The sequence below is a fragment of the Phocoena phocoena genome, chromosome 6 (assembly GCF_963924675.1).
Source record: "Phocoena phocoena chromosome 6, mPhoPho1.1, whole genome shotgun sequence".
In the NCBI taxonomy this organism is placed as follows: domain Eukaryota; kingdom Metazoa; phylum Chordata; class Mammalia; order Artiodactyla; family Phocoenidae; genus Phocoena; species Phocoena phocoena.
Window position 1 is genome coordinate 109,237,271 of NC_089224.1, and position 23,473 is coordinate 109,260,743.

Here is a 23,473-nt window from a genome sequence, read left to right on the forward strand (position 1 = left end):
TTGCAGCGTGTGTGCTGAGGTCCAGAGTTGTGTGGTGACCACTCCTAGGTCTCAGCCACATCTGTGCATGTAGGAAGGGATTTCAGAAGTGGCTGGCACTGACGTTCAGGGGCTTTAGCTCAGTGAAAAAGAACTTTAAAGACCAGAAGCCTGGGTTAGATCTGTTTCTCCAGGAAAAGTTAAAATTGGGACTAATTTAAAGTGAGTGCTGGGAATTCCCTGGCAGTCCAGTGGTTAGGACTTTCACTGCTGTGATCTGGGTTCAATCCCTGGTCAGGGAACTAAGATCCTGCAAGCTGCGCGGTGCGGCCAAAAAACCCCAAAACAAAACAAAACAACAACAACAAAAACTGTGAGTGCATAGAAACATATTAAGTGTAAAAGCAGATTATTAAACAGCGTGATGCAATATAATTCCAATTTTAAGAAGCCACATTTAAGTGATTACCTGCATGTAATTTTGTATATGCATCTGTATTTTCGTGGAAAAATCTGGAAACCTTAATGGTAGTTATCGCTGGGTGGGGCTGTTAGTGTTGATGATTCTTTGTTATGCTTTTCTGAGATTTTCTGTTTTTCAATCATGAGCATGTATTTTTTTTTAAAGCAGCTGTCATTTTTATTTATTTATATTTATTTATTTAGCCACGCCACGCCGCGTGCGGGATCTTAGTTCCCCGACCAGGGTTTAGACCCACGCGCCCTGCAGTGGAAGCGCACAGTCTTAACCACTGGACCACCAGGGAAGTCCCCATGTATTACTTTTGAAATTAGAAAACCACAATAAATATTTTATAATGAGAACAGTTTTAGGGTAGCTTGTCATGGGCTGGTGGGACACGATGCCATCCCAGGCAGGAGCGTTTTGCCTCACTGAACCATGACTTGACGTTTTCCTTCTTGACTTTAGAGATGTGCAAACCTGCTGGGGCTGCTGGCCGGGTTAGCACCTCCCAAAGTTGTAGTAAACGCATCACTGAGTCTGATCTGGCTGTACTGACTGCCCGGCTGCCCTCATGGGCTTGAGCAGCTCAGAGCAGGCCACCTGTACTGACGGGTCTGGTCTTCCTACAGCCCCAGCTACGTGGTTCCCACCAGCCTGTCCCATGGGATCAAGTTGGTCAACCCGATGTTCCGAGGCTATGCCCAGCAGGTAGGCCGTCCGAGCTGCCCGGGGGACACACCCAGGGCTGTAACTTACCAGGCCTGGCTTTGAAGCCAAGACCAGTGTGGAGCTCGGCAGCAGCAGCTCTGCTTTGCCAGGCAGGGCTCCTGGATCAGACCTGCTGCCTGAGCCCTTCACCTGTGTGGGGACGTGGGGGCCTCCCGGCAACCTGGTGTTCTCCCCACTCAACAGCTGGGGAGACTGAGGCTCAGTGACCAAGCCCTCACCCACTTACCACGTACCAGTTACACAGCTGGTACGTGGCAGAGGGGAGAGTTGACCTCAGGCAGCCTTACCTCCAGGCGTGTGCACCTCAGCACTCCCTCACATCGGCGTGTGGTTTCTTGTTCCCCAAGTCGCAGGCAGAATTTCACTTTTATTAAAGTAAACATTTTGATGACAAGTCTTTGTAAATCTAGAGAATCCCTCTGAAACCAGTGATATCTTTCTATGGTGTAAAATCATGGGCCCAAACTGAAGCAGAATGCAGCCACACACCTCCCCCTGCCCCAGGCTGACCGCTCAAGTGGTCCAAGTCCTGCCCCAGAGTGGGGTTTCGCTGCTGGCCTGAGCCTGTTTGCACTGCCGATGCTGCTGCCTGCGTGGGGGGCCCAGGAACAGAGCAGCGGTCACCAACGGATGCCCTTGGCCCCCCTCCTTCGGCCCCCACTCTCCCCAGGGTGAGGGCTGCTGGGCCTTTCTCTGCTCACACCCTCAGTTGCTTGAACACTTGGCCTCTGCCTGAGAAGCCCAGCGTTGCCTCCACACCGCCCTTTCTGGGGGGTGATAATACCCACGGTGATCAGAATCCACCGTGCACCGTTTATTAAGTGGTCAGTACCTGCCACATAAGGTCAGCCCTGTTTCTACTCACAGAACTCTCATGAAGTGGGCCCCGTCATCACCTTCACGTTATAGGTAAGGAGCTGAGGCTCAGAGAGGTTCCACGAGTGGCTCAGGTCACACAGTGCACAGCGGCAGGGACGGGATTTAGGCTTACCTGAGCCGTCCCTCACCGCAGCGCTGCCTTCCCTGTACAAGGACCCCTGCTGGCCCTCGGGCTCTCGGTGAGGACACCGGGGAGCAGGGCTGCTCGGCTGCTGCCCAACATGCACTCGACTCCAAAGCATCCCTTTCTGTGGATCTTGGACGTAGCACAGGGGACGTTTTTGAGTCTGAAACATACAGGTAGCTGTAGGCCTCTCTTAATGGCCAGAGGATGCTGTCATGCTTCCACATGGCTTGAGATTTTAGCAATGAACACAGGGTACTTTTGTTAAAAGGAAGAAGCAGAAAGAAAAGTAGATGACGTATTGAGGGTCTGTCTCTTAAAAGAACCTTTCAGTGTCCCTGACACACAGGACACACGTCTCCTACCCCCTCCCTGATGCTCGATGTAATCCAAGCAGAGCCCTCTCCTCCCTCTGCTAGAATTGAGAAAACGAGGCCCTTCTCTCCATATCGGTGCCCTGAGGCTGTGGGTGCTTGGCTGGGTCTGGCCACTGTGTGATCCCCGCCTCATTGGGCAGGAGTTGGGCTCGGGAGCTGCTTCTGACATCCAGGGCAGGTACTGTGAGGGACAGGACTGGACTTTGAACCCCGTGGCCCCACACAGCACCAAGTGTCCCCAGCTGTCAGAGGCCGGCCACCGTCATCTTCTGACCTTTTAAAGCGCCTCCTGTGTGCACTGCTCATGGCTGGGCCAGTGGGCAGGCTGTGCCGGAGGCCTCGCTGCCCTGGCTTCCTCTGGGTTATGACGTAGTCACAGTGTAGTCAGAATAACAACGTCACTGCTGGGATTTGAGACCCGGCCAACCCGAAGAGGCACCTTAGTCCGAGTCGTGCCCAGGCCTGCGGGAAGCCTGTTCTTCTGCACCAGTCACAATGGCAGGGGAAGGCGTGGGCACGGGGGCTGGCGAAGGACTGGAAGGGCAGAGAGAACCAGAGGCAGGTCAAGGATGCAGGCAGCCTGGCCTGCTGGGTGGCATCGCTCCCTCCCTGTGGAACTCAGCTGAGCGCTCGCCTGCAGACACACTCACAGTGTCACCTTTGTCCTACTCGGGCTCCCTGCCCACCATCACTGTCCCCTCCTTTAGGGAGCAAGGCGACTTTAATGGCTGAACGCGATATGTCCACTCTCTCCCATGCTGAGTTGGGAGCAGGGCCCCAGGTGATGGAGAGCAGGAGCTGGGAGTCAGGTGGACCTGGCTCACCACCTCTGCTCTGCCGCTTCACAGCGCGAGACCTGGGAGGGGTCGGCCAGCCTCTCGAGGCTCAACGTCCTCCTCAGTAGGAGGGGGCTTAGGACAGCCGTGTTGAGGAGGCCACTGTGAAGGGTGCCCGTATGGGCCCCCCAGCATCCGTGTCGACGCCGCCCCTGGTTCCAGGACACCCAAGAGTTCCTGCGCTGCCTGATGGACCAGCTGCACGAGGAGCTCAAGGAGCCTGTGGTGGCCGCGGCGGCAGCGCTGACCGAGGCTCGGGACTCAGACTCGAGCGACACGGATGAGAAGCGGGAGGGCGACCGGAGCCCATCAGAGGACGAGTTCCTGTCCTGCGACTCCAGCAGCGACCGCGGTGAGGGCGACGGGCAGGGGCGCGGCGGGGGCGGCCCCCAGGCTGAGACGGAGCTGCTGGTCGCGGACGAGGCGGGCCGCGCCATCTCCGAGAAGGAGCGCATGAAGGACCGCAAGTTCTCGTGGGGCCAGCAGCGCACCAACTCGGAGCAGGTGGACGAGGACGCCGACGTGGACACCGCCATGGCCGCCCTGAACCAGCAGCCCACGGACACGCAGCCGCCGTCACCGCGGTCCACCAGCCCCTGCCGGACACCAGGTACCAGCCAAGCCCCTCGGGGCATCGCGGCCCCGTTTGTCCAGCTCCTGCTGGGGGGGCAGAGCACCCACAGCCTGCTCAGCTCCGCCCCACCCTGGGGGGCTCTCCCACGAGACCCGACTTAACGGTGAGAAATCGGGTAAATGATGTGTCCAGACTCACTTGGACTCAGAGCCCGCCTGAGCCCTCCGCTGGGAACGGGAAGGGTGTGGACAGCGCGTTCTGCGTGGGGCTGGAGGGTTGGGGTGGGCCCAGGACAGAGGAGGTGTGGTGGGTTCAGGCCTCAGTCCCCTTAGGAGGCGCTGGCAGGTCTTCCTGACCAGGCCCGGGGCTGGCTCGGCTGCCCTGCTCCAGCACGGTCCCCCCTTTGCCCCCAGAGCCGGACAACGAGGCCCACATGCGCAGCGCCTCTCGCCCCTGCAGCCCTGTCCACCTCCACGAGGGCCACGCCAAGCTGGCCAGCAGCCCTCCTCGTGCGAGCCCCGTGAGGATGGGGCCGTCCTACGTGCTCAAGAAAGGTTCGGGGGAGCGGGCGGGCAGGGAAGGTGGGCAGGGCATCCCCGCATGGAGCTCGGGGCTGGGGTGGAAGCCGCACCTCTGGCTGCCGTTTTTGGGTTTGGAGCGCTCTTTACCTGGGGCTGGGCTGCCGAACTCCTCACGCAGTGTCTCTGAACCCTCTAACACGGCTGGGACACGAGTGGGGCCCCATCCCACAGACGATGAGTGAGGCACCGCAAGGTGAAGAGACAGCCAGTCACATGACTCATACAGATTTGACTCCAAGTCCTAGCACCCACCCCTTGCCCCAGACAGGCCAGTGGGGGCTGGGCCTAGCCCTGTGCTGTGCCCCCAGCCCAGGTACCGAGCTCCGGCAGCCGGCGGCGGAAGGAGCAGCGCTACCGCAGCGTCATCTCAGACATCTTCGACGGCTCCATCCTCAGCCTCGTGCAGTGTCTCACCTGTGACCGGGTGGGCGCCCTGGGGGAGGGGAGGGACGCACCGGGGTCCTCACGCAGCTTGGGGGTTGGGCGCTGGTTCTCTGCCTGGTGCCCCCTGACTTTCTCTGGGGGTGGGCCCCGGTTGTGGGCCTCCCGTGTCCTGGGCTCGGGAGCAGGCTCTCTGCCCCACACCTGCCCCCTGGTGGCTGGGGTTTGGGGTGCAAACTCTGGTTGGTCTGGGCAGGGCGGAACCCTGGGAAGTGGAGACCCAGGCTGACCTTCGACCCCACAGGTGTCCACCACGGTGGAGACATTCCAGGACCTGTCGCTGCCCATTCCTGGCAAGGAGGACCTGGCCAAGCTCCACTCGGCCATCTACCAGAATGTGCCAGCCAAGCCGGGTTCCTGTGGGGACAGCTCCACCGCCCAGGGCTGGCTGGCCTTTATCGTGGAGTATATCCGACGGTACGCCACCTTCCCGCCTGCTGGAGACACAAGACCACCCAGGCCTGGCCTTTCTGGAACTCGCAGGCCGACAGGCGACAGACCTTTAACAGCAAAGTACAAGCTTTTGCAGTGTAGTTCGGAAGGGAGCTTGAGGCTGAAGGGGGCTCGGGGGTTTGCCAAGTGGGGTGGGAGTGCTCCTCAGCCGTCCTGGGGTGGCCTGGTTCGGGTGGGCCTCTGGATCGGAAGGCAGGTGACGATGGAGAGTGTGACCAAGGGGCAGCCGGAAAGGGGGGCGGCGGCTGGAGTGCAGGCCTGGCCCTGTAGGGAGCGCCGTGGTGGCCTTCCGGAGTCCCCACTGTGTGCCCCAAGGCCGGCTTTACCTGCCTGATGTCAGGAACCTGTACTCTGCCCAGAAGACAGGCCAGCGTGATTGGGGCCCCTTCACAGATAAGGAAGGCGAGACTCGGGGGGAAGTGATGTCGCCCTCCCAAGGACACGGAGCTGCTGGCTGGCGGTCCCAGGCTTCCGGCTCCAGACTTCCGCCCATTCCACCCACCGGGGCCAAGCTGCCCGTCTGGGCCCAAACGGACCCCAGCCCAAAGGCCCCCACGTCTTACTCTCGCCGAGGCCCCGGCAGCACCCCCGCCAACCCCTTTCTGTCTCTGTAGGTTCGTGGTATCCTGTACCCCCAGCTGGTTTTGGGGTCCAGTGGTCACCCTGGAAGACTGCCTCGCCGCCTTCTTCGCCGCTGATGAGCTGAAGGGTGAGTGGACGCGGCTGGCTGGGTCAGCACCCCGTGCAGGGATTCTGGGACGCACTGTCAGAGTCCCACCCCCGCCTGCCAGGCTGGGCCTGGGACCGCACACTCCCGCAGCCCCGCCGCCTGTAGCTCTTAGGGGTTCACCTGTTTTCCTTCCTTTACCTGCTCGGTGGACGAAAAGGAGAACAGTCTTTAATTTTCCTTGATTATTGATGAGCTTGAACTTTTTTTTTTTAAGTGTATTGGCTGTACTTCTTATTTTAAAATTTCCCATTCCTGTCCCTTTCCTGTTTTTCTGTTCAGTGATTGGCATCGCACTAACCTTTGGGAAAACTCTTTTTGTTTGATTTTTAATTGTGGTAAGATATACATAACATAAAATGAACCATCATAGCCGTTTTTAAGTGTTCAGTTCAGTTGTATTAACTATATTCATACTGTTGTGCAGCCAATCTCCAGAACGTTCTCATCTTGCAGAACTGAAACTATCCCTTAAATAGCAACTCCCTATTCCCCCTTCCACCCACCCCCGGGCACCCACCATCCTACTTTCTGTCTCTATGAATTTGACTATTCTAGGTTCCTCATCTAAGTCAAATCATATGGTGATTGTCCTTTTGTGACTAGTCTACATCTATTAGCGTAATGTCCTCAGGGCTCATCCATGTTGTAGCAAGTGAAGGATTTCCTTACTTTTTTTTTTTTTTTTAATAAATTTATTTATTTTTGGCTGCATTGGGGCTTGGTTGCTACGCATGGCCTTTCTCTAGTTGCGGCGAGCGGGGGCTACTCTTCGTCACGGTGCGCGGGCTTCTCATTGTGGTGGCTTCTCTTGTGGTGGAGCATGGGCTTTAGGCACGCGGGCTTCAGTAGTTGTGGCGCGCGGGCTCAGTAGTTGTGGCGCACAGGCTTAGTTGCTCCGCGGCATGTGGAAACTTCCCGGACCAGCAATCGAACCTGTGTCCCCTGCCTTGGCAGGTGGATTCCCAACCACTGCACCACCAGGGGAAGTCCCTCCTTTTTTAAGGCTGAATAATATTCCATTGTGTAAATGGGCCACATTTTGTTTATTCATCATCTGTCAATGGACACTTGGGCTGCTCCCACCTTTTGGCTCTTGTGAATAATGCTGTGATGAACCATGGATGCACAGATATCTCTTCAAGATAGTGATTTCATTTCCTTTGGTTATATACCCAGAAGTGGCATTGCTGGATTATATGATCGATCTATTTTTAATTTTTTGAGGAACCGCCATACCGTTTTCCTTGATAGTTGTACCAATTTACATTCCCACTAATAGTGCACAAGGGTTCCCTTTTCTCTACATCCTTGCCAACACTTGTACTCTCTTGTCTTTTAAAAAAATCTCTTTCTGGGAATTCCCTGGCGGTCCAGTGTTAGGACTCCGCACTTTCACTGCCAAGGGCCCGGCTTCAGTGCCTGGTAGGGGAACTAAGATCCCACAAGCCACGTGGCACAGCCAAAAATAAATAAACAAACAAATAAATAATTTTTTAAAAATCTCTTTCTTTTTGACAATAGCTATTCTGACAGGTGTGAGGTGGTGTCTCATTGTGGTTTTGATTTGCTTTTCCCTGATGATTAGTGATATGGAGCATCTTTTCATGTACCTGTTGGCCATCTGTACATCTTCTCTGGAGAAATGCCTATTTAGATTCTCGGCCCATTTTTAAATTGTACTATTTGTGTTTTGCTATTGGCTTGTATGAATTCTTTATATATTTTGGATGTTAACCCCTAATCTGATATATGGTTTCTAAACTATTTCCTATGTAGGTTGCCTCTTCATTTTGTTGATTGTTTCTTTTGCTGTGCAGAAGCTTTTTAGTTTGATGTAGTCCCACTTGTTTACTTTTGCTTTTGTTGCTTGTGCTTTTGGTGTCATATCCAAAGAATCATTGCCAAGACCAATGTCAAGGAGTTTTCCCCTATGTTTTCTTCTAAGTGTTATGGTGTCAGGTCTTACATTTAAGTCTTTAACTGATTTCAAGTCGATATTTGTGAGTGAGGTGAGATAGGGGTAAAATTTCATTCTTTTGCATGTGAACATCCAGTTTTCCCAACACTGTTTATTGAAAAGATTATCTTTTCCCTATTGAGGATTCTTGGCTCCCTTGCCAAATATTAGTGGACCATATATGCATGGGTTTATCTCTGGCCTCTCAATTCTGTTCATTGTTCTGTGTGTCTGTTTTTATGCCAGTACCATACTGTTTTGTTTTGTTTTTAATTTGGTCACACCGCATGCAGAATCTTAGTTCCCCAACCAGGAATCAAACCTGTGTCCCCTGCAGTGGGAGGGCAGAGTCTTAACCACTGGACCGCCAGGGAAGTCCCAGTACCGTACTCTTCTGATAACTGTAGTTTTGTAGGAGAGTTTGAAATCAGGAAATGTGATGCCTCCAGCTTTGTTCTTCTTTCTCAAGATTGTTTTGGTTATTTGGGATCTTTTGTAGTTACATATGAATTTCAGGATTTTTTTTTCTATATCTATGAAAACATCATTGGATTGCTTTGAATCTATAGATGACTTTGGGTAAGATGGACATTTTAACAATATTTCTTCTGCTCCATGACCACAGGCTATCTCTTTATTTGTGTCATTGTGATAACAACTCAGTCTTCCTCCTGTGTGTCTCTCCTCTACTCTCACACTACTACCACACAGCACTTTGGACACCAGGTGTCTGGTGGTTTTCCCACGCCAAGCAATTATGCAACACCAGCCAGGGATCCTACAGTTTCACTTGATTCCGACACTATCTACCTGGAGATAGCATCAGATCCCACAGGTTAAGGACTCAGTCCTACAAGACCTCCCCCTCCCCAACTTCAGACGCCAGTGCAGGTTGTCACCTGGGCTTCTGACTGGCTGGCTATAGACGGGAGGTTCCAGCGGCCCCCTCCTTGGCTTCAATTAGAGCAGCTAGAGTGGCTCGGCTCGCAGAACACAGAGAAACATTTTGTTACTAGGTGACTGGTTTACGATAAAAGGATATAACTCAGGAAGAGCCAGATGGAAGGGGCGCATCGGGCAAGGCATGTGGGAAGGGGCCTGGAGCTTTCATTTGCTCTGGGCATGACCCTTTCCCCAAACTTCCCCATGTTCACCAGCCCAGAAGCTTTCCAACGCCCATACTGTTGGTATTTAATGGAGGCTTCTTCATGTAGGTATGATCAATTATTAGCTCCATCTCTAGGCCCTCTCCCCTCTCTGAAGAATGCCAGGTGGTGCTGAAACTTCCAAACTTCCAGTTATGGCTTGGTCTTCCGGGTGGCCAGCCCCAATCCAGAAGCCCACCCAGAGTCACCTCGTCAGAACAAAAGACCCTGCCATCACTCAGGAAATTGCAAGGGATTTAGGAGCTCTGTATTAGAAACCCTGGTCAAAGACCAAATATTAGAACAAAAGATGCTCCCAGTGCTCTTATCACTTGGGAAATTACAAGGACTTTAAGAGCTCTGTGCCAGGAACCTCGGGGAGAGCCCACTATGTATATTTTCTATTATCTCACATCCACCTTCAATTCCTTTCATCAACGTCTCCTAGTTTTCAGTGTACAAATCTTTCACTTCCTTGGTTAAGTTTACTCCTATATGTTTTATTGTTTCCGATGCTTTTGTTAATGGGATTGTTTATTTCTCATTCAGACATTTTATCATTAGTGTATAGAAATGCAGCTGATTTTCGTATGTTGATTTTGTGTCTTGCAACTTTACCAAATTAGTTTGTCAGTTCTAACAGTTTTTGTGGCGTCTTAAGGTTTTTTATGTAAAAGATCGTGTCATCTACAGAGACAGTTTTACTTCCTCTTTTCCTATTTGGATGCCTTTTCTTTTTCTTGCCTTTCTCTGACTTCTAGTACTATGTTCAATAGAAGTGGTGAGATTGGGCATCTTTCCCTCGTTCCTGATTTTAGAGGAAAAGCTTTTATCTTTTCACTGTTGAGTGTGATATTAGCTATGGGTTTATCATATATGGCCTTGATGATGTTGAGTGCATTCCTTCTGCACCCAATTTGTTGAGACCTTTTATCATGAAAGGGTAATTGAAATTTGTCAGATGCTTTTTCTGTATCTATTGAGAGGATCATATGATTTTTATCCTTCATTCTATTAATGTAGTGTATCATGTTCATTGATTTGCGTATGATAAACCATCCTTACAACCCAGAGATAAATTCCACTTGATCATGGTGTATGATCCTTTTAATATGCTGTTGAAGTCAGTTTGCTAGTATTTTTTTTTTTTTTTTTTTTTGCGGTACGCGGGCCTCTCACTGCTGTGGCCTCTCCCGCTGCAGAGCACAGGCTCCAGACACGCAGGCTCAGCGGCCATGGCTAACGGGCCCAGCCGCTCCGTGGCATGTGGGATCTTCCCGGACCGGGGCACGAACCCGTGTCCCCTGCATCGGCAGGTGGACTCTCAACCACTGCGCCACCAGGGAAGCCCAGTTTGCTAGTATTTGTTGAGAATTTTCCCGTCTATATTCATCAGGGATATTGGCCTGTAGTTTCCTTTTCTTGTAGTGTCCTTATCTGGCTTTGCCATCAGTATAAAATGAGTTTGGGAGTCCTCCTTCCTCTTCAATTCTTTGGAAGAGTTTGAGAAGAATTGTTAATTCTTCTTTAAATGTTTGGGAGAATTCACTGGTGAAACCATCTGGTCCTGGGCTTCTCTTTGTTAGGAGGTTTTTTTTTATTACTGCTTCAATCTCCTTAGTCATTGGTGTTTTCAGATTTTCCATATCTTCATAATTCAGTCTGGGTAGGTTGTATGTTTCTAAGTATTTATCCATTTCTTCTAGGTTATCCAATTTGTTGTGTTGGTGTATAGTTGGTCATGGGAGTCTCCTTTGATCCTTTATACTTCTGTAGTGTCTGTTGTATGTCTCTTCTTTCACTTATAATTTTGTTTGAGTCCTCTTTTTTTCTTGGTTAATCTAGCTAAAGATTTGTTAATTTTTTTTCTCTTTTCAAAAAAACAACTCTTAGTTTCATTGATTTTTTTTTCCTGTGGTCTTTCTAGTCTCTGTTTTATTTCTGCTCTAATCTTTATTATCTCCTTCCTTCTGTTAACTTTGGATTTAGTTTGTTCTTCTTCTGATTCCTCGAGGTGTAAAATCAGATCGTTTGAGAGCTTTCTTTTTTCTAGATGTGGGCGTTTATTGCTATAAAATTCCCTCTTAGAACTGCTTTTGCTGTGTCCCATAGGTGCTAGTGTGTTGTATTTTCAGTTTTGTCTCAAGATACTTTCTGATTTCCTTTTGATTCCTTCTTTGACCCATCAGTTGTTCGGGAATGTGTTGTTTAATTTCCACATATTTGTGAATTTTTTAGGTTTCCTCGTGTTCCTGGTTTCTAGTTTCATACCACTGTGTTTGGAAAAGATATGAGATACGATTTCAGTCTTCTTAAATTTGTTAAGGTTTGCTTGGTGGGCCAACATACCATCTGTTCTGGAGAACGTGTATTTTGGTGCTGTTGGATGGAATGTTCTGTTTATGTCTGTTGGGTTCATTGGGGCCACAGTGTTATTCAGGTCTGCTGTTCCCTTGTTAATTTTCTGTCTGGATGATCTATCCAGTATTGAGGCTGGACTATTGAAGTTTCCCACTATTACTGTACTGCTGTTCGTTTCTCCCTTCAGTCGTGCTTTAATTATTCAGGTGCTCCAATGTCGGCTGCCTGTATATTCACAATGGTTACATCCTCTTGATGAACTGATCCCTTTATCACTGTAGGGGACCCTCTTTGTCTCTTGTAACTGATCTTGGCTGACAGTGTACTTTATCTGATGTAAGTACAGCCACTCCTGCTCTCTTTTGGCCACCACTGCATGGAATATATTTTTCCATCCCTTCACTTTCAGCCTCTGTGTGTCCTTGAAGCTAAAGTGAGTCTCTTGTAGTCAGCACGTTGTGATTTTACTTCTAAAGCGTAAGTCACCATGTGCCGTTCCCCCCCATTTTCCATTCCTGCTAACCTACGTCTCTGTATTTTACTGCCCTAGGTGACAACATGTATAGCTGTGAACGGTGTAAAAAGTAAGTGTGTGTGTTCTAGAGGCTTCTCCCCGACTTCCTGTTTCCATCTGTGGTCCATCTGTGTTCCATGTACTTCCCCCGGGCTCCCCCAGATAGCTTGACCTCACAGAGTGAGCTGGGTGGGAGGGGTGCTCCCCAGCCTGCCGGCCCCCTCCCTGGGACGCTCACGTCCCCCACTCTCTGCTCCCAGGCTGCGCAACGGCGTGAAGTACTGTAAGGTCCTGCGGTTGCCAGAGGTGAGTGGGCAGCCTCCCGCCACTCTGCCTGCGGGCCTTCTCCACCCCGGGCGGTGCCATGCAGGGCAGAGGCCGACCCCTCCTGGACTCAGGAGGCCCATGGAGACTGCTGCTCTGGCTGGGCGACCCCCCGGAGGGTCTGGCCGGTGGGGAGGCTCGTTGCTCGGTGTGTAGCTTGGAGCCCGGCTCCTTCATCCCTCAGCACGTCTCGTGCGGGCGGGAGGCAGGTGTGGGGCGACGAGGGCACCGTCTGGAGTAAGGCATAGGCGGGGCTGTTGGGAATGCCTTTCCGAGGAAGTGGCATCTGAGTGGGGCCTGAGGACATAGGCGGGGGTCGGCCTGGTGGAAGGAGAGTGGGGAAAGAACAGGTGGGCAAAACCCCAAAGCAGAAGCGGGCTTGGCCGAGGGTTGTGGCTGTAACGAGAGGAGCATGGCCCGACGCGGGTGCCAGGCCGGGCTGAGCAGGTCTGGGGAGCCTTGGTGGAGAAGCCTTCTACAAGTCGGCGCCCACAGAACTGGTGGCCAGAGTTCTTTGGGTGGTCAGCTCGATGGGCCAGTGACAGCTTCCTGTGCAGACCAGCCCGGTGCTCGGGGACAGCCCACCCTGGCCGCCAGTCCTGTTAGTGCAGCTCGGCTCTGCTGTCACATCTGCCTTTATCCCTGAAAGCTGGCCTGGCCCGGCTCCCACGCGTGTTCTTCAGAGTCAAGGGCGGGGCCATCAGTTCGCCTGGGTCTCTGGAAGGCTCTAGCCACTACGTTTCTTGTTTTCCCCTGGGTGACAGGGCCTGAGCGGGTCGAACAGCGGACTAGTGGGTGTCCCAGAGCCCTGCTCCGAGGCCCCCGTCGGGTTACCAGTGGTCCCAGGGCCCCGGCCAGCCCCGGAGTGACCGGCGCCTCCCCTCCTTCCCCCAGATCCTCTGCATTCACCTGAAGCGCTTTCGACACGAGGTCATGTACTCGTTCAAAATCAGCAGCCACGTCTCCTTCCCCCTGGAGGGACTTGACCTGCGCCCCTTCCTCGCCAAGGAGTGCACGTCCCAGATCACCACCTATGACCTCCTCTCGGTCATCTGCCACCACGGCACGGCAGGCAGTGAGTCCAGCCACCTGGCCCCACCCCGGCCCCACCCCGGCCCTAGGGTGTTTGTCACCCCTGCCTCTCCCGCCGCAGGTGGCCACTACATCGCCTACTGCCAGAACGTGATCAACGGGCAGTGGTATGAGTTCGACGACCAGTACGTCACCGAGGTTCACGAGACAGTGGTGCAGAACGCCGAGGCCTACGTGCTCTTCTACAGGTGGGGCCCGGGCAGCGCATGGGCCCCAGCACTTCAGCCGGTGCATGTCGGGGTGGTGGCGCCTGCGAGGGCTTTAGGCCAGGGAGGAGTAAGGATTTGGGTTTTTAAGAAAGAGCCCGCTGGCTGCTGGTGGGAAAGCTGGAAACCCAAGTAGTTGAGTTGGGTTTTCTCCGGTGGTCCCGGTGGGAGGTGATGGCGGCCGCAACTCCGGCAGGGGCGGTGGAGGGATGCTGCGGGGTCCGGGAGGCGGGGCTTTCCTTCATGGGGCGTGGCTGCGGCTCCTGATCTGCCCCACCCCGCCGCCACCCCAGGAAGAGCAGCGAGGAGGCCGTGCGGCAGCGGCAGCAGGTGGTGTCCCTGGCCGCCATGCGGGAGCCCAGCCTGCTGCGGTTCTACGTGTCCCGGGAATGGCTCAACAAGTTCAACACCTTCGCCGAGCCGGGGCCCATCACCAACCATACCTTCCTCTGCTCCCACGGAGGTGAGGTTGCCTTCTCTGCGATGGGCCGCGGGGCGGGTGGGCCGAGCCCCGCTCTCCATCCTGTGCCTTCCTCCGCAGGCATCCCGCCCAACAAATACCACTACATCGACGACCTGGTGGTGATCCTGCCCCAGAACGTCTGGGAGCACCTCTACAACAGGTACCCGCGGCCGCGGCCGGCCTCTGCCGTCCAGGCCGGGCACTCAGCTGGGCGGGAGGCGGGGGCAGGCGGGGGCATGCCTCCGTGACCCCACGCCGCGCTCACTCAGACAGCAGGACAACACGCCACCAGTTGTGGGGCGCCCCTGGCAGCCTTGTCTGCATCGAAAAAGATCCCCGCCTTTGGGGGCATCCAGCCGGGCCCTCCCAGTCACAGGGGACGGAAAACTGGTCAAGCCAAAGTGTGGTATTGGCTCCTCTCGCAGACAGTCGTGGGGCTGCAGGCCGCCAGGCAGCCGGGCCGGTGTCTCCCCAGCCCCGTGCCTGGCTCAGGGGGCTGGGGGCGTGTGCTGCCTCGGGCCTTCCAGGTTCAAATCCGTCAAGACCCAGAGCGTGTGACTCTGTCGTTGACGGGAGAGCCCCTGGCCGGGCTCGGGTCACTCTGGATCCGGGAGGCCGGCTGTGCCGCGGCCGAGGGGGTGGTCAGACGGGCGGGGAAGGAGAGGCCGGGGAGACTCTCTGGACTGGCTTTGCTTCACCCACTCACAGCTCAGGCACGGCCCGTGCCCTGCGGTTGGTGGATGGGTCAGAACCCCACAGGGAGCGGCATCCCAGGTCCTGTGGGGGGATCGCCCCCGCCCCCCAGCAGAAGGATGTGCAGCCTCCCTTTGATGTCGTCCTTAGGGTCAGGCCAGGCGGGCTTTGGCTCCCATGGCTCCTGCCCAGTGGCCAGGAGAGGAAGCGAAAGCACTCAGCTGTCCTTCGGCCATTAGGCACGTATGTGTGAGGCACCTGCTCTGCGGCGGGCGCTCTCCTGGGTGCTGTGGGCTCTCAGGTGCGCAGGTAGCCGTGCCAGTCGAGTGGGGAAGACGAGACAAGTAAACAGGCCGCGCACAGGGCGCCCAGGGGCCCAGTGGCCGGGCCAGGGCGGCATCAGGAAGCCTCGCTCTCCAGCAGGTTCTCTGCTGCCTTCCCCATGGGGCTCTCCCCTCAGGGTTCATGACTCCCTCTCTCTCTGCACCTCCCGCCCTGGTGCAGGTTTGGGGGCGGCCCTGCCGTGAACCATCTGTACGTGTGCTCCATCTGCCAGGTGGAGATCGAGGCGCTGGCCAAGCGCAGGCGGATTGAGATCGACACCTTCATCAAGGTGCCTGGGGAAGGGGGTGGGGCGCGGGAGAGCCGGGCCCCTGAGTCGGGGGAGCTGAGTGCAGTCAGGCTCTGTTTGGAAGACCTGTTCTGTGGGAGACCAGGGTGGCCAGAGGCCTGGCCTGACATTGAAGATTTTCACCGGCGGAAGGGGGATGGGTTTAGCGAGTTCAGGTCCCTCTGCCGGGAGGCTGCCAAGCAGCTGGTGAAGGAGTGAGGGGCCGGACGGTTCTCTATTGTGCGGGTTGTGGGATGTTTAGCAGCATCCCTGACCTCTACCCACTCGATGCCCGTGACAACAAAAAGTACCTCCAGACACGGGTGGGTGCCCCCTGGGGGCAGAGTCCCCCCGCCGCCACCCTTTGGGAACCACTGGGCTCTACAAACTGACACGGAAAGGTGCATTCAGTGAAAAAAGCAAGGTGCAAGGTAGGACCCAGCGTGATCCCATTTTAAGGAAGGGGACTTCTGCAGGGGACACGGGGGTGTATGAGGACTGAGGCCCCTCGTGCTGCTCAAAGCGGGGGGACTCGGGGACCCTCCATCGTTCAGTAGTCCAGGGTTGGACTGTTAGATACCCTGCTTTGTGGTCATTATATATGAGACATCAGACCGCTGAAGGAGTGAGCAGGGGACACGTTCTATTAAGTGGTGGGGGAACAGCATCTACCGTCTGATCTCAAGTGGCTTTTTGCAAAGTTATTAACAAGAGATTCACCCAAATGCTAGCGGCAGTCATCTGAGTGGTGGGATCGTGGGAGACGTTTCTTTTCTTTGAACTTGTCTGGGCATTCGAAACTTTCTCCGAGTGTCTAGTGTTTGGTAAGAGTCCGGGGTGGGGACTGACCGGTGGGGTGTTGGATATCCACACCGACCTTCCCCTCGGCCCCGCCCCACCCAGCTGAACAAGGCGTTCCAGGCCGAGGAGTCGCCCAGTGTCATCTACTGCATCAGTATGCAGTGGTTCCGGGAGTGGGAGGCCTTCGTCAAGGGCAAGGACAACGGTGAGTGAGTCAGAGGGCACGTGCCCGCTGCTCCCCACGCCGGGAGGGGCCTGGGGCTGCTGACCTTCTGGGACTGTCCCGGGAGGCGGAGGGCGCCTGCCCAGAGGGCACGTGCCTGAAGGGGTAACACCAAAAACCTGCCGGGCAGGCACAGATCTTGGGTGCCCCCCTGCCCCGCCCCTCCCCACTGAGTGCTGGGATCGCCGTCCTCACCCTGGCCAGGCCTTCTCACTGCAGCAGGACAGAAGCCATCTGGCTCTGCCCCTTCCCTCCCTTACCCTCTGTGTGCAGGTGCCCGGGGGTGGCTGCTCTTCCCTCCTGCCAGGCCCTTTCCCTTGGGGACTCTGTTGGCCTAAATAATAGATTTTAGTTGACAGATGGCTTCGGACTCTTAGGAAAGGACTTGGACGCCATGTCCTCTGATCGCTCGATTTACAGAGGTGGAAACAGGCCCCAGCAGAGGGCCGCTCCCAGAGTCCCTCACGGTCCCCGGCAGGGAACAGCTGAGCCTGAGCCGTGGCCTGCACGCGGCCACCCTCACCGCCCCCGAGTCCCACACTCGGCTCCCAGGCCAGGCTTCAGAGCCTGGCGGGGTCAGCAGAGCCCGGAGCTTCCCGGAGCTTCCGCGCCCCGGACATCTGCCCTTTGCAGCATGAGCGCCAGGACGCGGGAAGGGGGAGGGGCCTCCCGAGTGGCTGCGCTCGGTCAAGAACCCGCCTCCAGAGTCGCAGCCCCACCTTGGGCCCTGGCTCTGCCTCCTGCCAGCACTGAGCTGGGCGGTCACGTCGCCTGCCTCACCTCACCCAGTTGTCGAGGGTTGAGCTAGTGGGCTGCATGGGAAGGGCCGCCATCAGATTAGGACAATGTCCACCCGGCACTGGACATCTACCCTACCCCCCCGCCCCCCCCCACTCCATGCTAAGGTCTGAAACTAGGGTGCGAGTCCTCAAAACTCCCTCTGCTGGGTCCAGGGATGCCACAGTCCCTTCTGGCTCTCACACTTGTGGAGATGAGCATTTGGTGCCCTAAGCACCTCGGCCCGTAAGAGCTTCACGCTGACCCCTTGGGCCCGGGACAGCCTCTCCGGGATCACAGGTGTCGGTGGCGTACTTTGAGAATGGCTCGTATCTGTTGAGGGGTGGAAGGCTGTGGCGGAGGAGGGGACTGGGCTTTCTTCCCGTTGCTGCAGAGGACCAGAGGCACTGAGCCTGAGCCCTGTCTGTTCCAGAGCCCCCCGGGCCCATTGACAACAGCAGGATCGCACAAGTCAAAGGAAGCGGCCACATCCAACTGAAGCAGGGTGAGAGTCTCACCAGCCCCAGCCCGGCTCCCCTCTGCCCCTCCTGGCTTGCAGGTCTCACCAGGCACCCCCTTGCCACCTGTCTGAGTCGGGCTGTGACATCTGTCCGTGTCCAGGTCCAAGACTCGAGCGGATGGGCCAAGGTGCCTGGCCTCTGTGTGGTTCCCACGGCCCCTCTGCCCCTACCCACGCCCTCTCGCCACTCCGCCACCTCACCTGCCTGCCCTTTTGCGTGAACCCCACCCCCTGGGAAATGAGGGGCTGCAGCCATCGTAGTGCCCTCTCGGGTCCTCAGAGAATGGACATTCCCCTGGAAAATCCCAAGATTCCCATTTACAGCTGTGCACGGAAGCCCATGGTTGCCCTCCGTCCCCATTGGGGCCTGGCCCTCCCAGACCCCCCACTGCCAAGACGGTGGCTTCAGCGAGGGGGCGAGGGCGAGCCCAGCCTGACTGGTAGCCTCTCGGGCCCTGCAGGAGCTGACTACGGGCAGATCTCAGAGGAGACCTGGGTGTACCTGAATAACCTGTATGGCGGCGGCCCCGAGATCGCCCTCCGCCAGAATGTGGCCCAGCTCCAGGACCCGGAGAGCTTGCACGGGGAGCAGAAAATCGAAGCCGAGACCCGGGCCGTGTGACTCAGTGGGCCAGTCTGTAAGTCCTCTCCTCCCTCCACGGAGACCCTCTCGTGTCCCTCACGTGTTGGAAGAGTGCCCTGAGGCTGCTTGGAAGGACCTTCACGAGGCCCCCGCCGGCTGATGACCCGGGTGTCCCCACAGGCCCCCGCCTTTGCCCTCCTCCTTGCGGAGGGGGCGTCTGTACCCGGAAGAGAGGCCGGCGGCTCTGGAAACCCAGATGTGTTAAGAGGCAGAAAAGTTGTTTTGGTTCACAGTGAGTAATGCTGCAACTAGGAAATATATCCACTTCAGGCTTGTTAAACGACCAAGGCTCTGCGACGTTAACTTGGGTCTTTGTCTCGGCAGTGCCCTCGTGTCACTGCTGTCGTTGTGTCCCCAAACCTGCCCTCTCGCTAGCTCGGGCCCAGCTTTTGTCCCTGGACCCTCAGTCGGGCCATGGCCTTGGCACAGAGGGTCGGGGAGCGGCTGCCGCTCCGCAGGCGTTTCCCACTGGCTGCTGGTCCAGCGCCTGAGTCACGGGTGGACGGTCAGAGCCGCGAGCAGCTACCGAGCCCTCGGCAGTAAGGGCGCTGCCGCTGGTCCCTGGGCCAGGTCCTCCTGAGGCCCCGCTCCGCCCCCGCACCTCCCGGTCGTCACGGGAGTCTCCTGAATGCTGGGCGGCCCTCGATGTTTTTCATGCGGACTAATGACGCCCGACACGTTTGCGATTGGGACCCGAGGGCGGGGTTGGCTTTCTGTCAGTGGGGCTCATTTCTGGAGGCAGCTGGTCCCCCCGCACCCTGTGTTGCTCAGCTGCCCTGTGGATTGGCTGTCATTAGCCCCTGCCAGGGACCCAGATGATGAAACAGAAACACCTCGCGTTGCTATGTTTGCTGCTGCTGCAGCTTCCCCGGGGGCCTGACATCTCTCCCCGACACCGAGCTGCACGGGGCCCCTGGGCCGGCTCGTACGCGCGGGTCCCGGAAGTGCGCCTTCTGGGTGCTGAGCGAGGCCACTGCTGGGGGGCTGGGACCTCCGAGCACAGCGAGGTGGCGCTGAAGCCCCTGGACGAAACGGCCGTGGCCAGTGCTCAGCCCGTCAGGGCCAAAGCGCATGGCGGGTGGGAAAGGGGTCCCGGGACCAAGCCCCCGAGATCCCGTGGCCCTCAGCCTCCATAGAAGCGGATGTGAGTGGAACTTGCAGCAGGCGGTCTGGCGGAGCCCCTGAAGCTCTCACGTGTCACTCACTTCTGTGATCTCGTTTCACCCGGATCTGTTTCCTTCTCCACCGAGGCAGCATAAGATCAAAGAACAAGCCACTGCTGGAATTTCTGGACATTTGCCACAGCCCTTTGGAAGTTGCTGCTGCCGCCCGCGGCGACCCCCCTGCAGAGCCCGGCGGTTGCATGTTGCACTGTTTGTGACGTAGACTCCGCTGTGCAGGTTGTAATCTCGCCCCACGTCTGCGCCGTCTAGTTTGTGCTCAGAATGTCATAATAAACATGTAACGTTCCCCACAGCCCGTGCTCTCGTCTCTGCACCTGCCGCGGTCAGAGGGAAGCTGGCTGCCGTGGGGGAGGGTCATGGGGGAGGGCGGTGGAGCCACGGTGATTAATGTTTGACCTTTCTAAGAGAAAAGGATTCTTATTCTAAGCTTTTGCTTTTCCGTTTTGTAACATACAAAAAGAATCTGCCAGGAAAACTTAACATGCGTTAGATTTTTAAAACTGTAGATAGAAACCATATTGCTAACGCTCAGATGAGCGGGCGCCCTTTTGGCTTTCAGAGTGATCGAGATCCTTACAAGTGTGCGGGCCCTGCAGTTGAAGGTGATTGGCTTCCTTTACAGACCCCTTATTCTAGAAGGGCTTTTTACTCGAATAAAACAATGCAACTTAGCAAACCAGTTCATGGCCTTAGAGAAACACGTTTGCATGAATTCTTGCAAACTGCTTCTTACATTTTTGGAATGAAAAGTGAGAATTTATTTTTAAAAGATGTGCTTTTTATATAAGTATATAAATTTTATTTATTTATCTTTGGCTGCATTGTGTCTTCGTTGCTGCACACGGACTTTCTCTAGTTGTGGCGAGTGGGGGCTACTCTTCATTGCAGTGCACAGGCTTCTCATTGCAGTGGCTTCTCTTGTTGCAGAGCACGGGCTCTAGGAGCGAGGGCTCAGTAGTTGTGGCTTGCTGGCTCTAGAGCGCAGGCTCAGTAGTTGTGGCACACGGGCTTGGTTGTTCCGCGGCATGTGGGATCTTCCCGGACCAGGGCTCGAACCTGTGTCCCCTGCACTGGCAGGCAGATTCTTTTCTTTTGTTTTTTTTATAAATTTATTTATGTATTTTTGGCTGTGTTGGGTCTTCGTTTCTGTGCGAGGGCTTTCTCTAGTTGTGGCAAGCGGGGGCCACTCTTCATCGCGATGTGCGGGCCTCTCACTGTCGCGGCCTCTCTTGCTGCGGAGCACAGGTTCCAGACGCGCAGGCTCAGTAGTTGTGGCGCACGGGCTTAGTTGCTCCGCGGCATGTGGGATCCTCCCAGACCAGGGCTCGAACCCGTGTCCCCTGCATTGGCAGGCAGATTCCCAACCACTGCGCCACCAGGGGAGCCCCAAAAGATGTGCTATTAAAAAAACCTGATAAAACAGCTTTTTGAGCCTATATGTTTAAAAAACAAAACGAGAGTGTGTACTGTAACTCCTTTGAATCCTTGTGCAGCTTTCTTCACATGGAGCTTGTCTACTCCGTGCCTACGTTTCCCAGCGATTCACTCTACTGTGAGATGGAACACGTTTGGCTCAGAAACCCCTTATTTCTCCCATTTCCTGTTTTGTCAAGATTTTGTTGTTGTCGTTCAGCTTGAATTATAACGCCATCGTTTGAATATACGGAATTCAGAAAAACTCCTTGACGTGTTCTAGCCTTAAAGGTCCTGCATACATTTTAAACACATCTTAACTATTAGCTAGGTTGCTGTACTGGAGACCATTTAGTGCTTTGCTTTTAGGGAAACAGATGTTGAGTCTCACATTTTTATAAGGTAACAGTATAATTAAAAGGTGTAAATGTCTTCATCTCTTAGGCTTGCTTTCTCCTAAGGTTGCCCAAGCAGTGGTTGGATTTTATTCGCATTACTACAGAAATAATACTGAAGTTGGATAAGACCTCTCTATGTTCATGTCTTTCTTGGGGCTAGCAGCCCTGATGCAGTATAAACCACTTGTGTTTAAGAGTAAAAACAGTATATACAGTTTTCACTGAACTTAAACATGAAAATCATGTCACCCTATTGTAATCTGCTGGTGCCTTTTTAGAATGTAGCTTAATCATGACAGACCTTGATGTTTATTTCTTATTTAAACCCTCCTCTTTACACTTAAGCATTTTTAGAAGGGTCAGATTTCTTGTTTAGCTTATATGGAACTATGTAGAGTACAACCCAGTGATATCAGACAAGAATTAATATTTTACTCTATTTCAAATGCTTATAAAGCTTTTATTGAGTTAGATTTTGCTGATGCAAAGTTTACAGCCTTCTGGTACTGAAAACTAGATACACAAAACAATGTTACAGACGATGAAGATAAAGAGTATGTTTTCTTTTCAGGGCTTTGAAAAAAAATCACTTAAACTCTTACTACTGAATAGAGTAAGCCTAGAATCCTGTTTATATTCCAGGGAAAAGAAAGTCTGCATTTGTTTCATGGCTTAAAGCATCTGGTTTATACATATTACATTGCAGTAGTGATATTGAAAAATTGTCTCTTGCCTAACGTTTTTACTGTCCTATGAACAGGACTTAAGTTTTAAAATACTGCTTGAAGATGGCTGTGCTAACTAATGTCAATGCAGGAGCAATATTTTTACCTGTTTCTAGATGACAGTGTTACTAAAATTTCTAAAATGAAGGCATTTGTTTAGTCTCGGTTACTTAAGAAAAATATAAATTGTAAAAAGGACTCAGGTAAATCATGAACTCAGGGGAACTTTCAGATCGTCATTGTTCAGAAGCCAAATAAATAAAATGGACCAAAAAAAAAATTAATGTGACAAATGACCAGACACCCCGGGGGCTCTGCATGGTTTCCCGAGAGCCAGCGCATCCAGAGGCTTCAGGAGGAAGTGGAGGCCGAGCTGCTTTAAACACCCATCGGCCTGTGTCTTTCCTTTCCTGGAACCAGCCCTGGCCCCAGAGAAGGGGGGCCAGATGTGCTCGGGGGATGAGGCCAGCACAGCCCACAGGCTGCTCCCCTCCTGGCATCACACCACGGACTTGGTGCCTCCCGGCTGCTCAGAGCAGCCTCAGAGCAGGTGTTCCCCTCCCTGGACCCTACGAGGGCTGCACTGGGGGTACCCTTTCCCTTTCCTCCCCAGACGGCTGATGTCGGCACCTCCGCCACAGCATCGTGGTTGCTGGTGTCTGGCATCGGGAGCGCCCTCACATTTAGTGATGCTATAGTGGTTTATAGTCTCTGTGGTTTTGGTTGGTTCTGTTTATGCTTTGGGGGTTTGGAGGGGAGAGGAGAACTTGAGATTTTATGTATGACTTTAAACATTCGCTTGTGAAATCCCATCAGACATGCATGTGCAGAAACAGGTTCAACACAGAGTGATAAAACAGGTGACAGATACCCGCCCCCAGGTAGGACTGCTAGCAGTTCTACTGAAGCCCCTTCGGGGCCTCCTGATCACTGACCCCCCCGCCCACCCCAGAGGAAGCTCCTTCCCTTCACTTTTCTTTATAGTTTCACCACATACGTGTGTGTCTGAGCATCATTTCAGCTTTGCTCACATTCGAATGTTGGATTCCATGGTACAAATTTTGTGATTGGCTTTTCCTGTTAAACATGGAAGACGGGAATGGGAGAGTTTTGTCTGGAGGGTTGTTTGATCCGGAGGTTTGGAGACATTCATTTGTTGTATGTACTGCAGGAAGGTGAGAGAGAGAGGTAGGCACCAGTTGGCCTTAAGATGTTTCCTCTGTACTTTCCCTTGAAATACCAGGCTTTTCAGTGG

At 54.3% G+C, this 23,473-nt stretch overlaps 1 protein-coding gene across 1 annotated transcript in view; it reads left to right on the forward strand.

Annotated features, from left to right (window-relative positions):
• The window catches only part of USP20 (ubiquitin specific peptidase 20), a 32,085-nt gene extending 13,590 nt beyond the window's left edge, over nt 1-18,495 (forward strand). The window contains exons 9-24 of the mRNA XM_065879157.1: nt 1,075-1,153; nt 3,553-4,000; nt 4,378-4,518; nt 4,854-4,969; nt 5,231-5,403; nt 6,054-6,148; nt 12,183-12,216; nt 12,407-12,452; nt 13,365-13,545; nt 13,624-13,750; nt 14,062-14,231; nt 14,310-14,391; nt 15,429-15,537; nt 16,438-16,540; nt 17,769-17,840; nt 18,317-18,495. Coding sequence (XP_065735229.1) covers nt 1,075-1,153; nt 3,553-4,000; nt 4,378-4,518; nt 4,854-4,969; nt 5,231-5,403; nt 6,054-6,148; nt 12,183-12,216; nt 12,407-12,452; nt 13,365-13,545; nt 13,624-13,750; nt 14,062-14,231; nt 14,310-14,391; nt 15,429-15,537; nt 16,438-16,540; nt 17,769-17,840; nt 18,317-18,477 — 2,137 coding nt within the window. The 3' untranslated portion in view covers nt 18,478-18,495. The remainder of the gene's footprint in view (nt 1-1,074; nt 1,154-3,552; nt 4,001-4,377; nt 4,519-4,853; nt 4,970-5,230; nt 5,404-6,053; nt 6,149-12,182; nt 12,217-12,406; nt 12,453-13,364; nt 13,546-13,623; nt 13,751-14,061; nt 14,232-14,309; nt 14,392-15,428; nt 15,538-16,437; nt 16,541-17,768; nt 17,841-18,316) is intronic.
• Nucleotides 18,496-23,473: the final 4,978 nt, after the last annotated feature.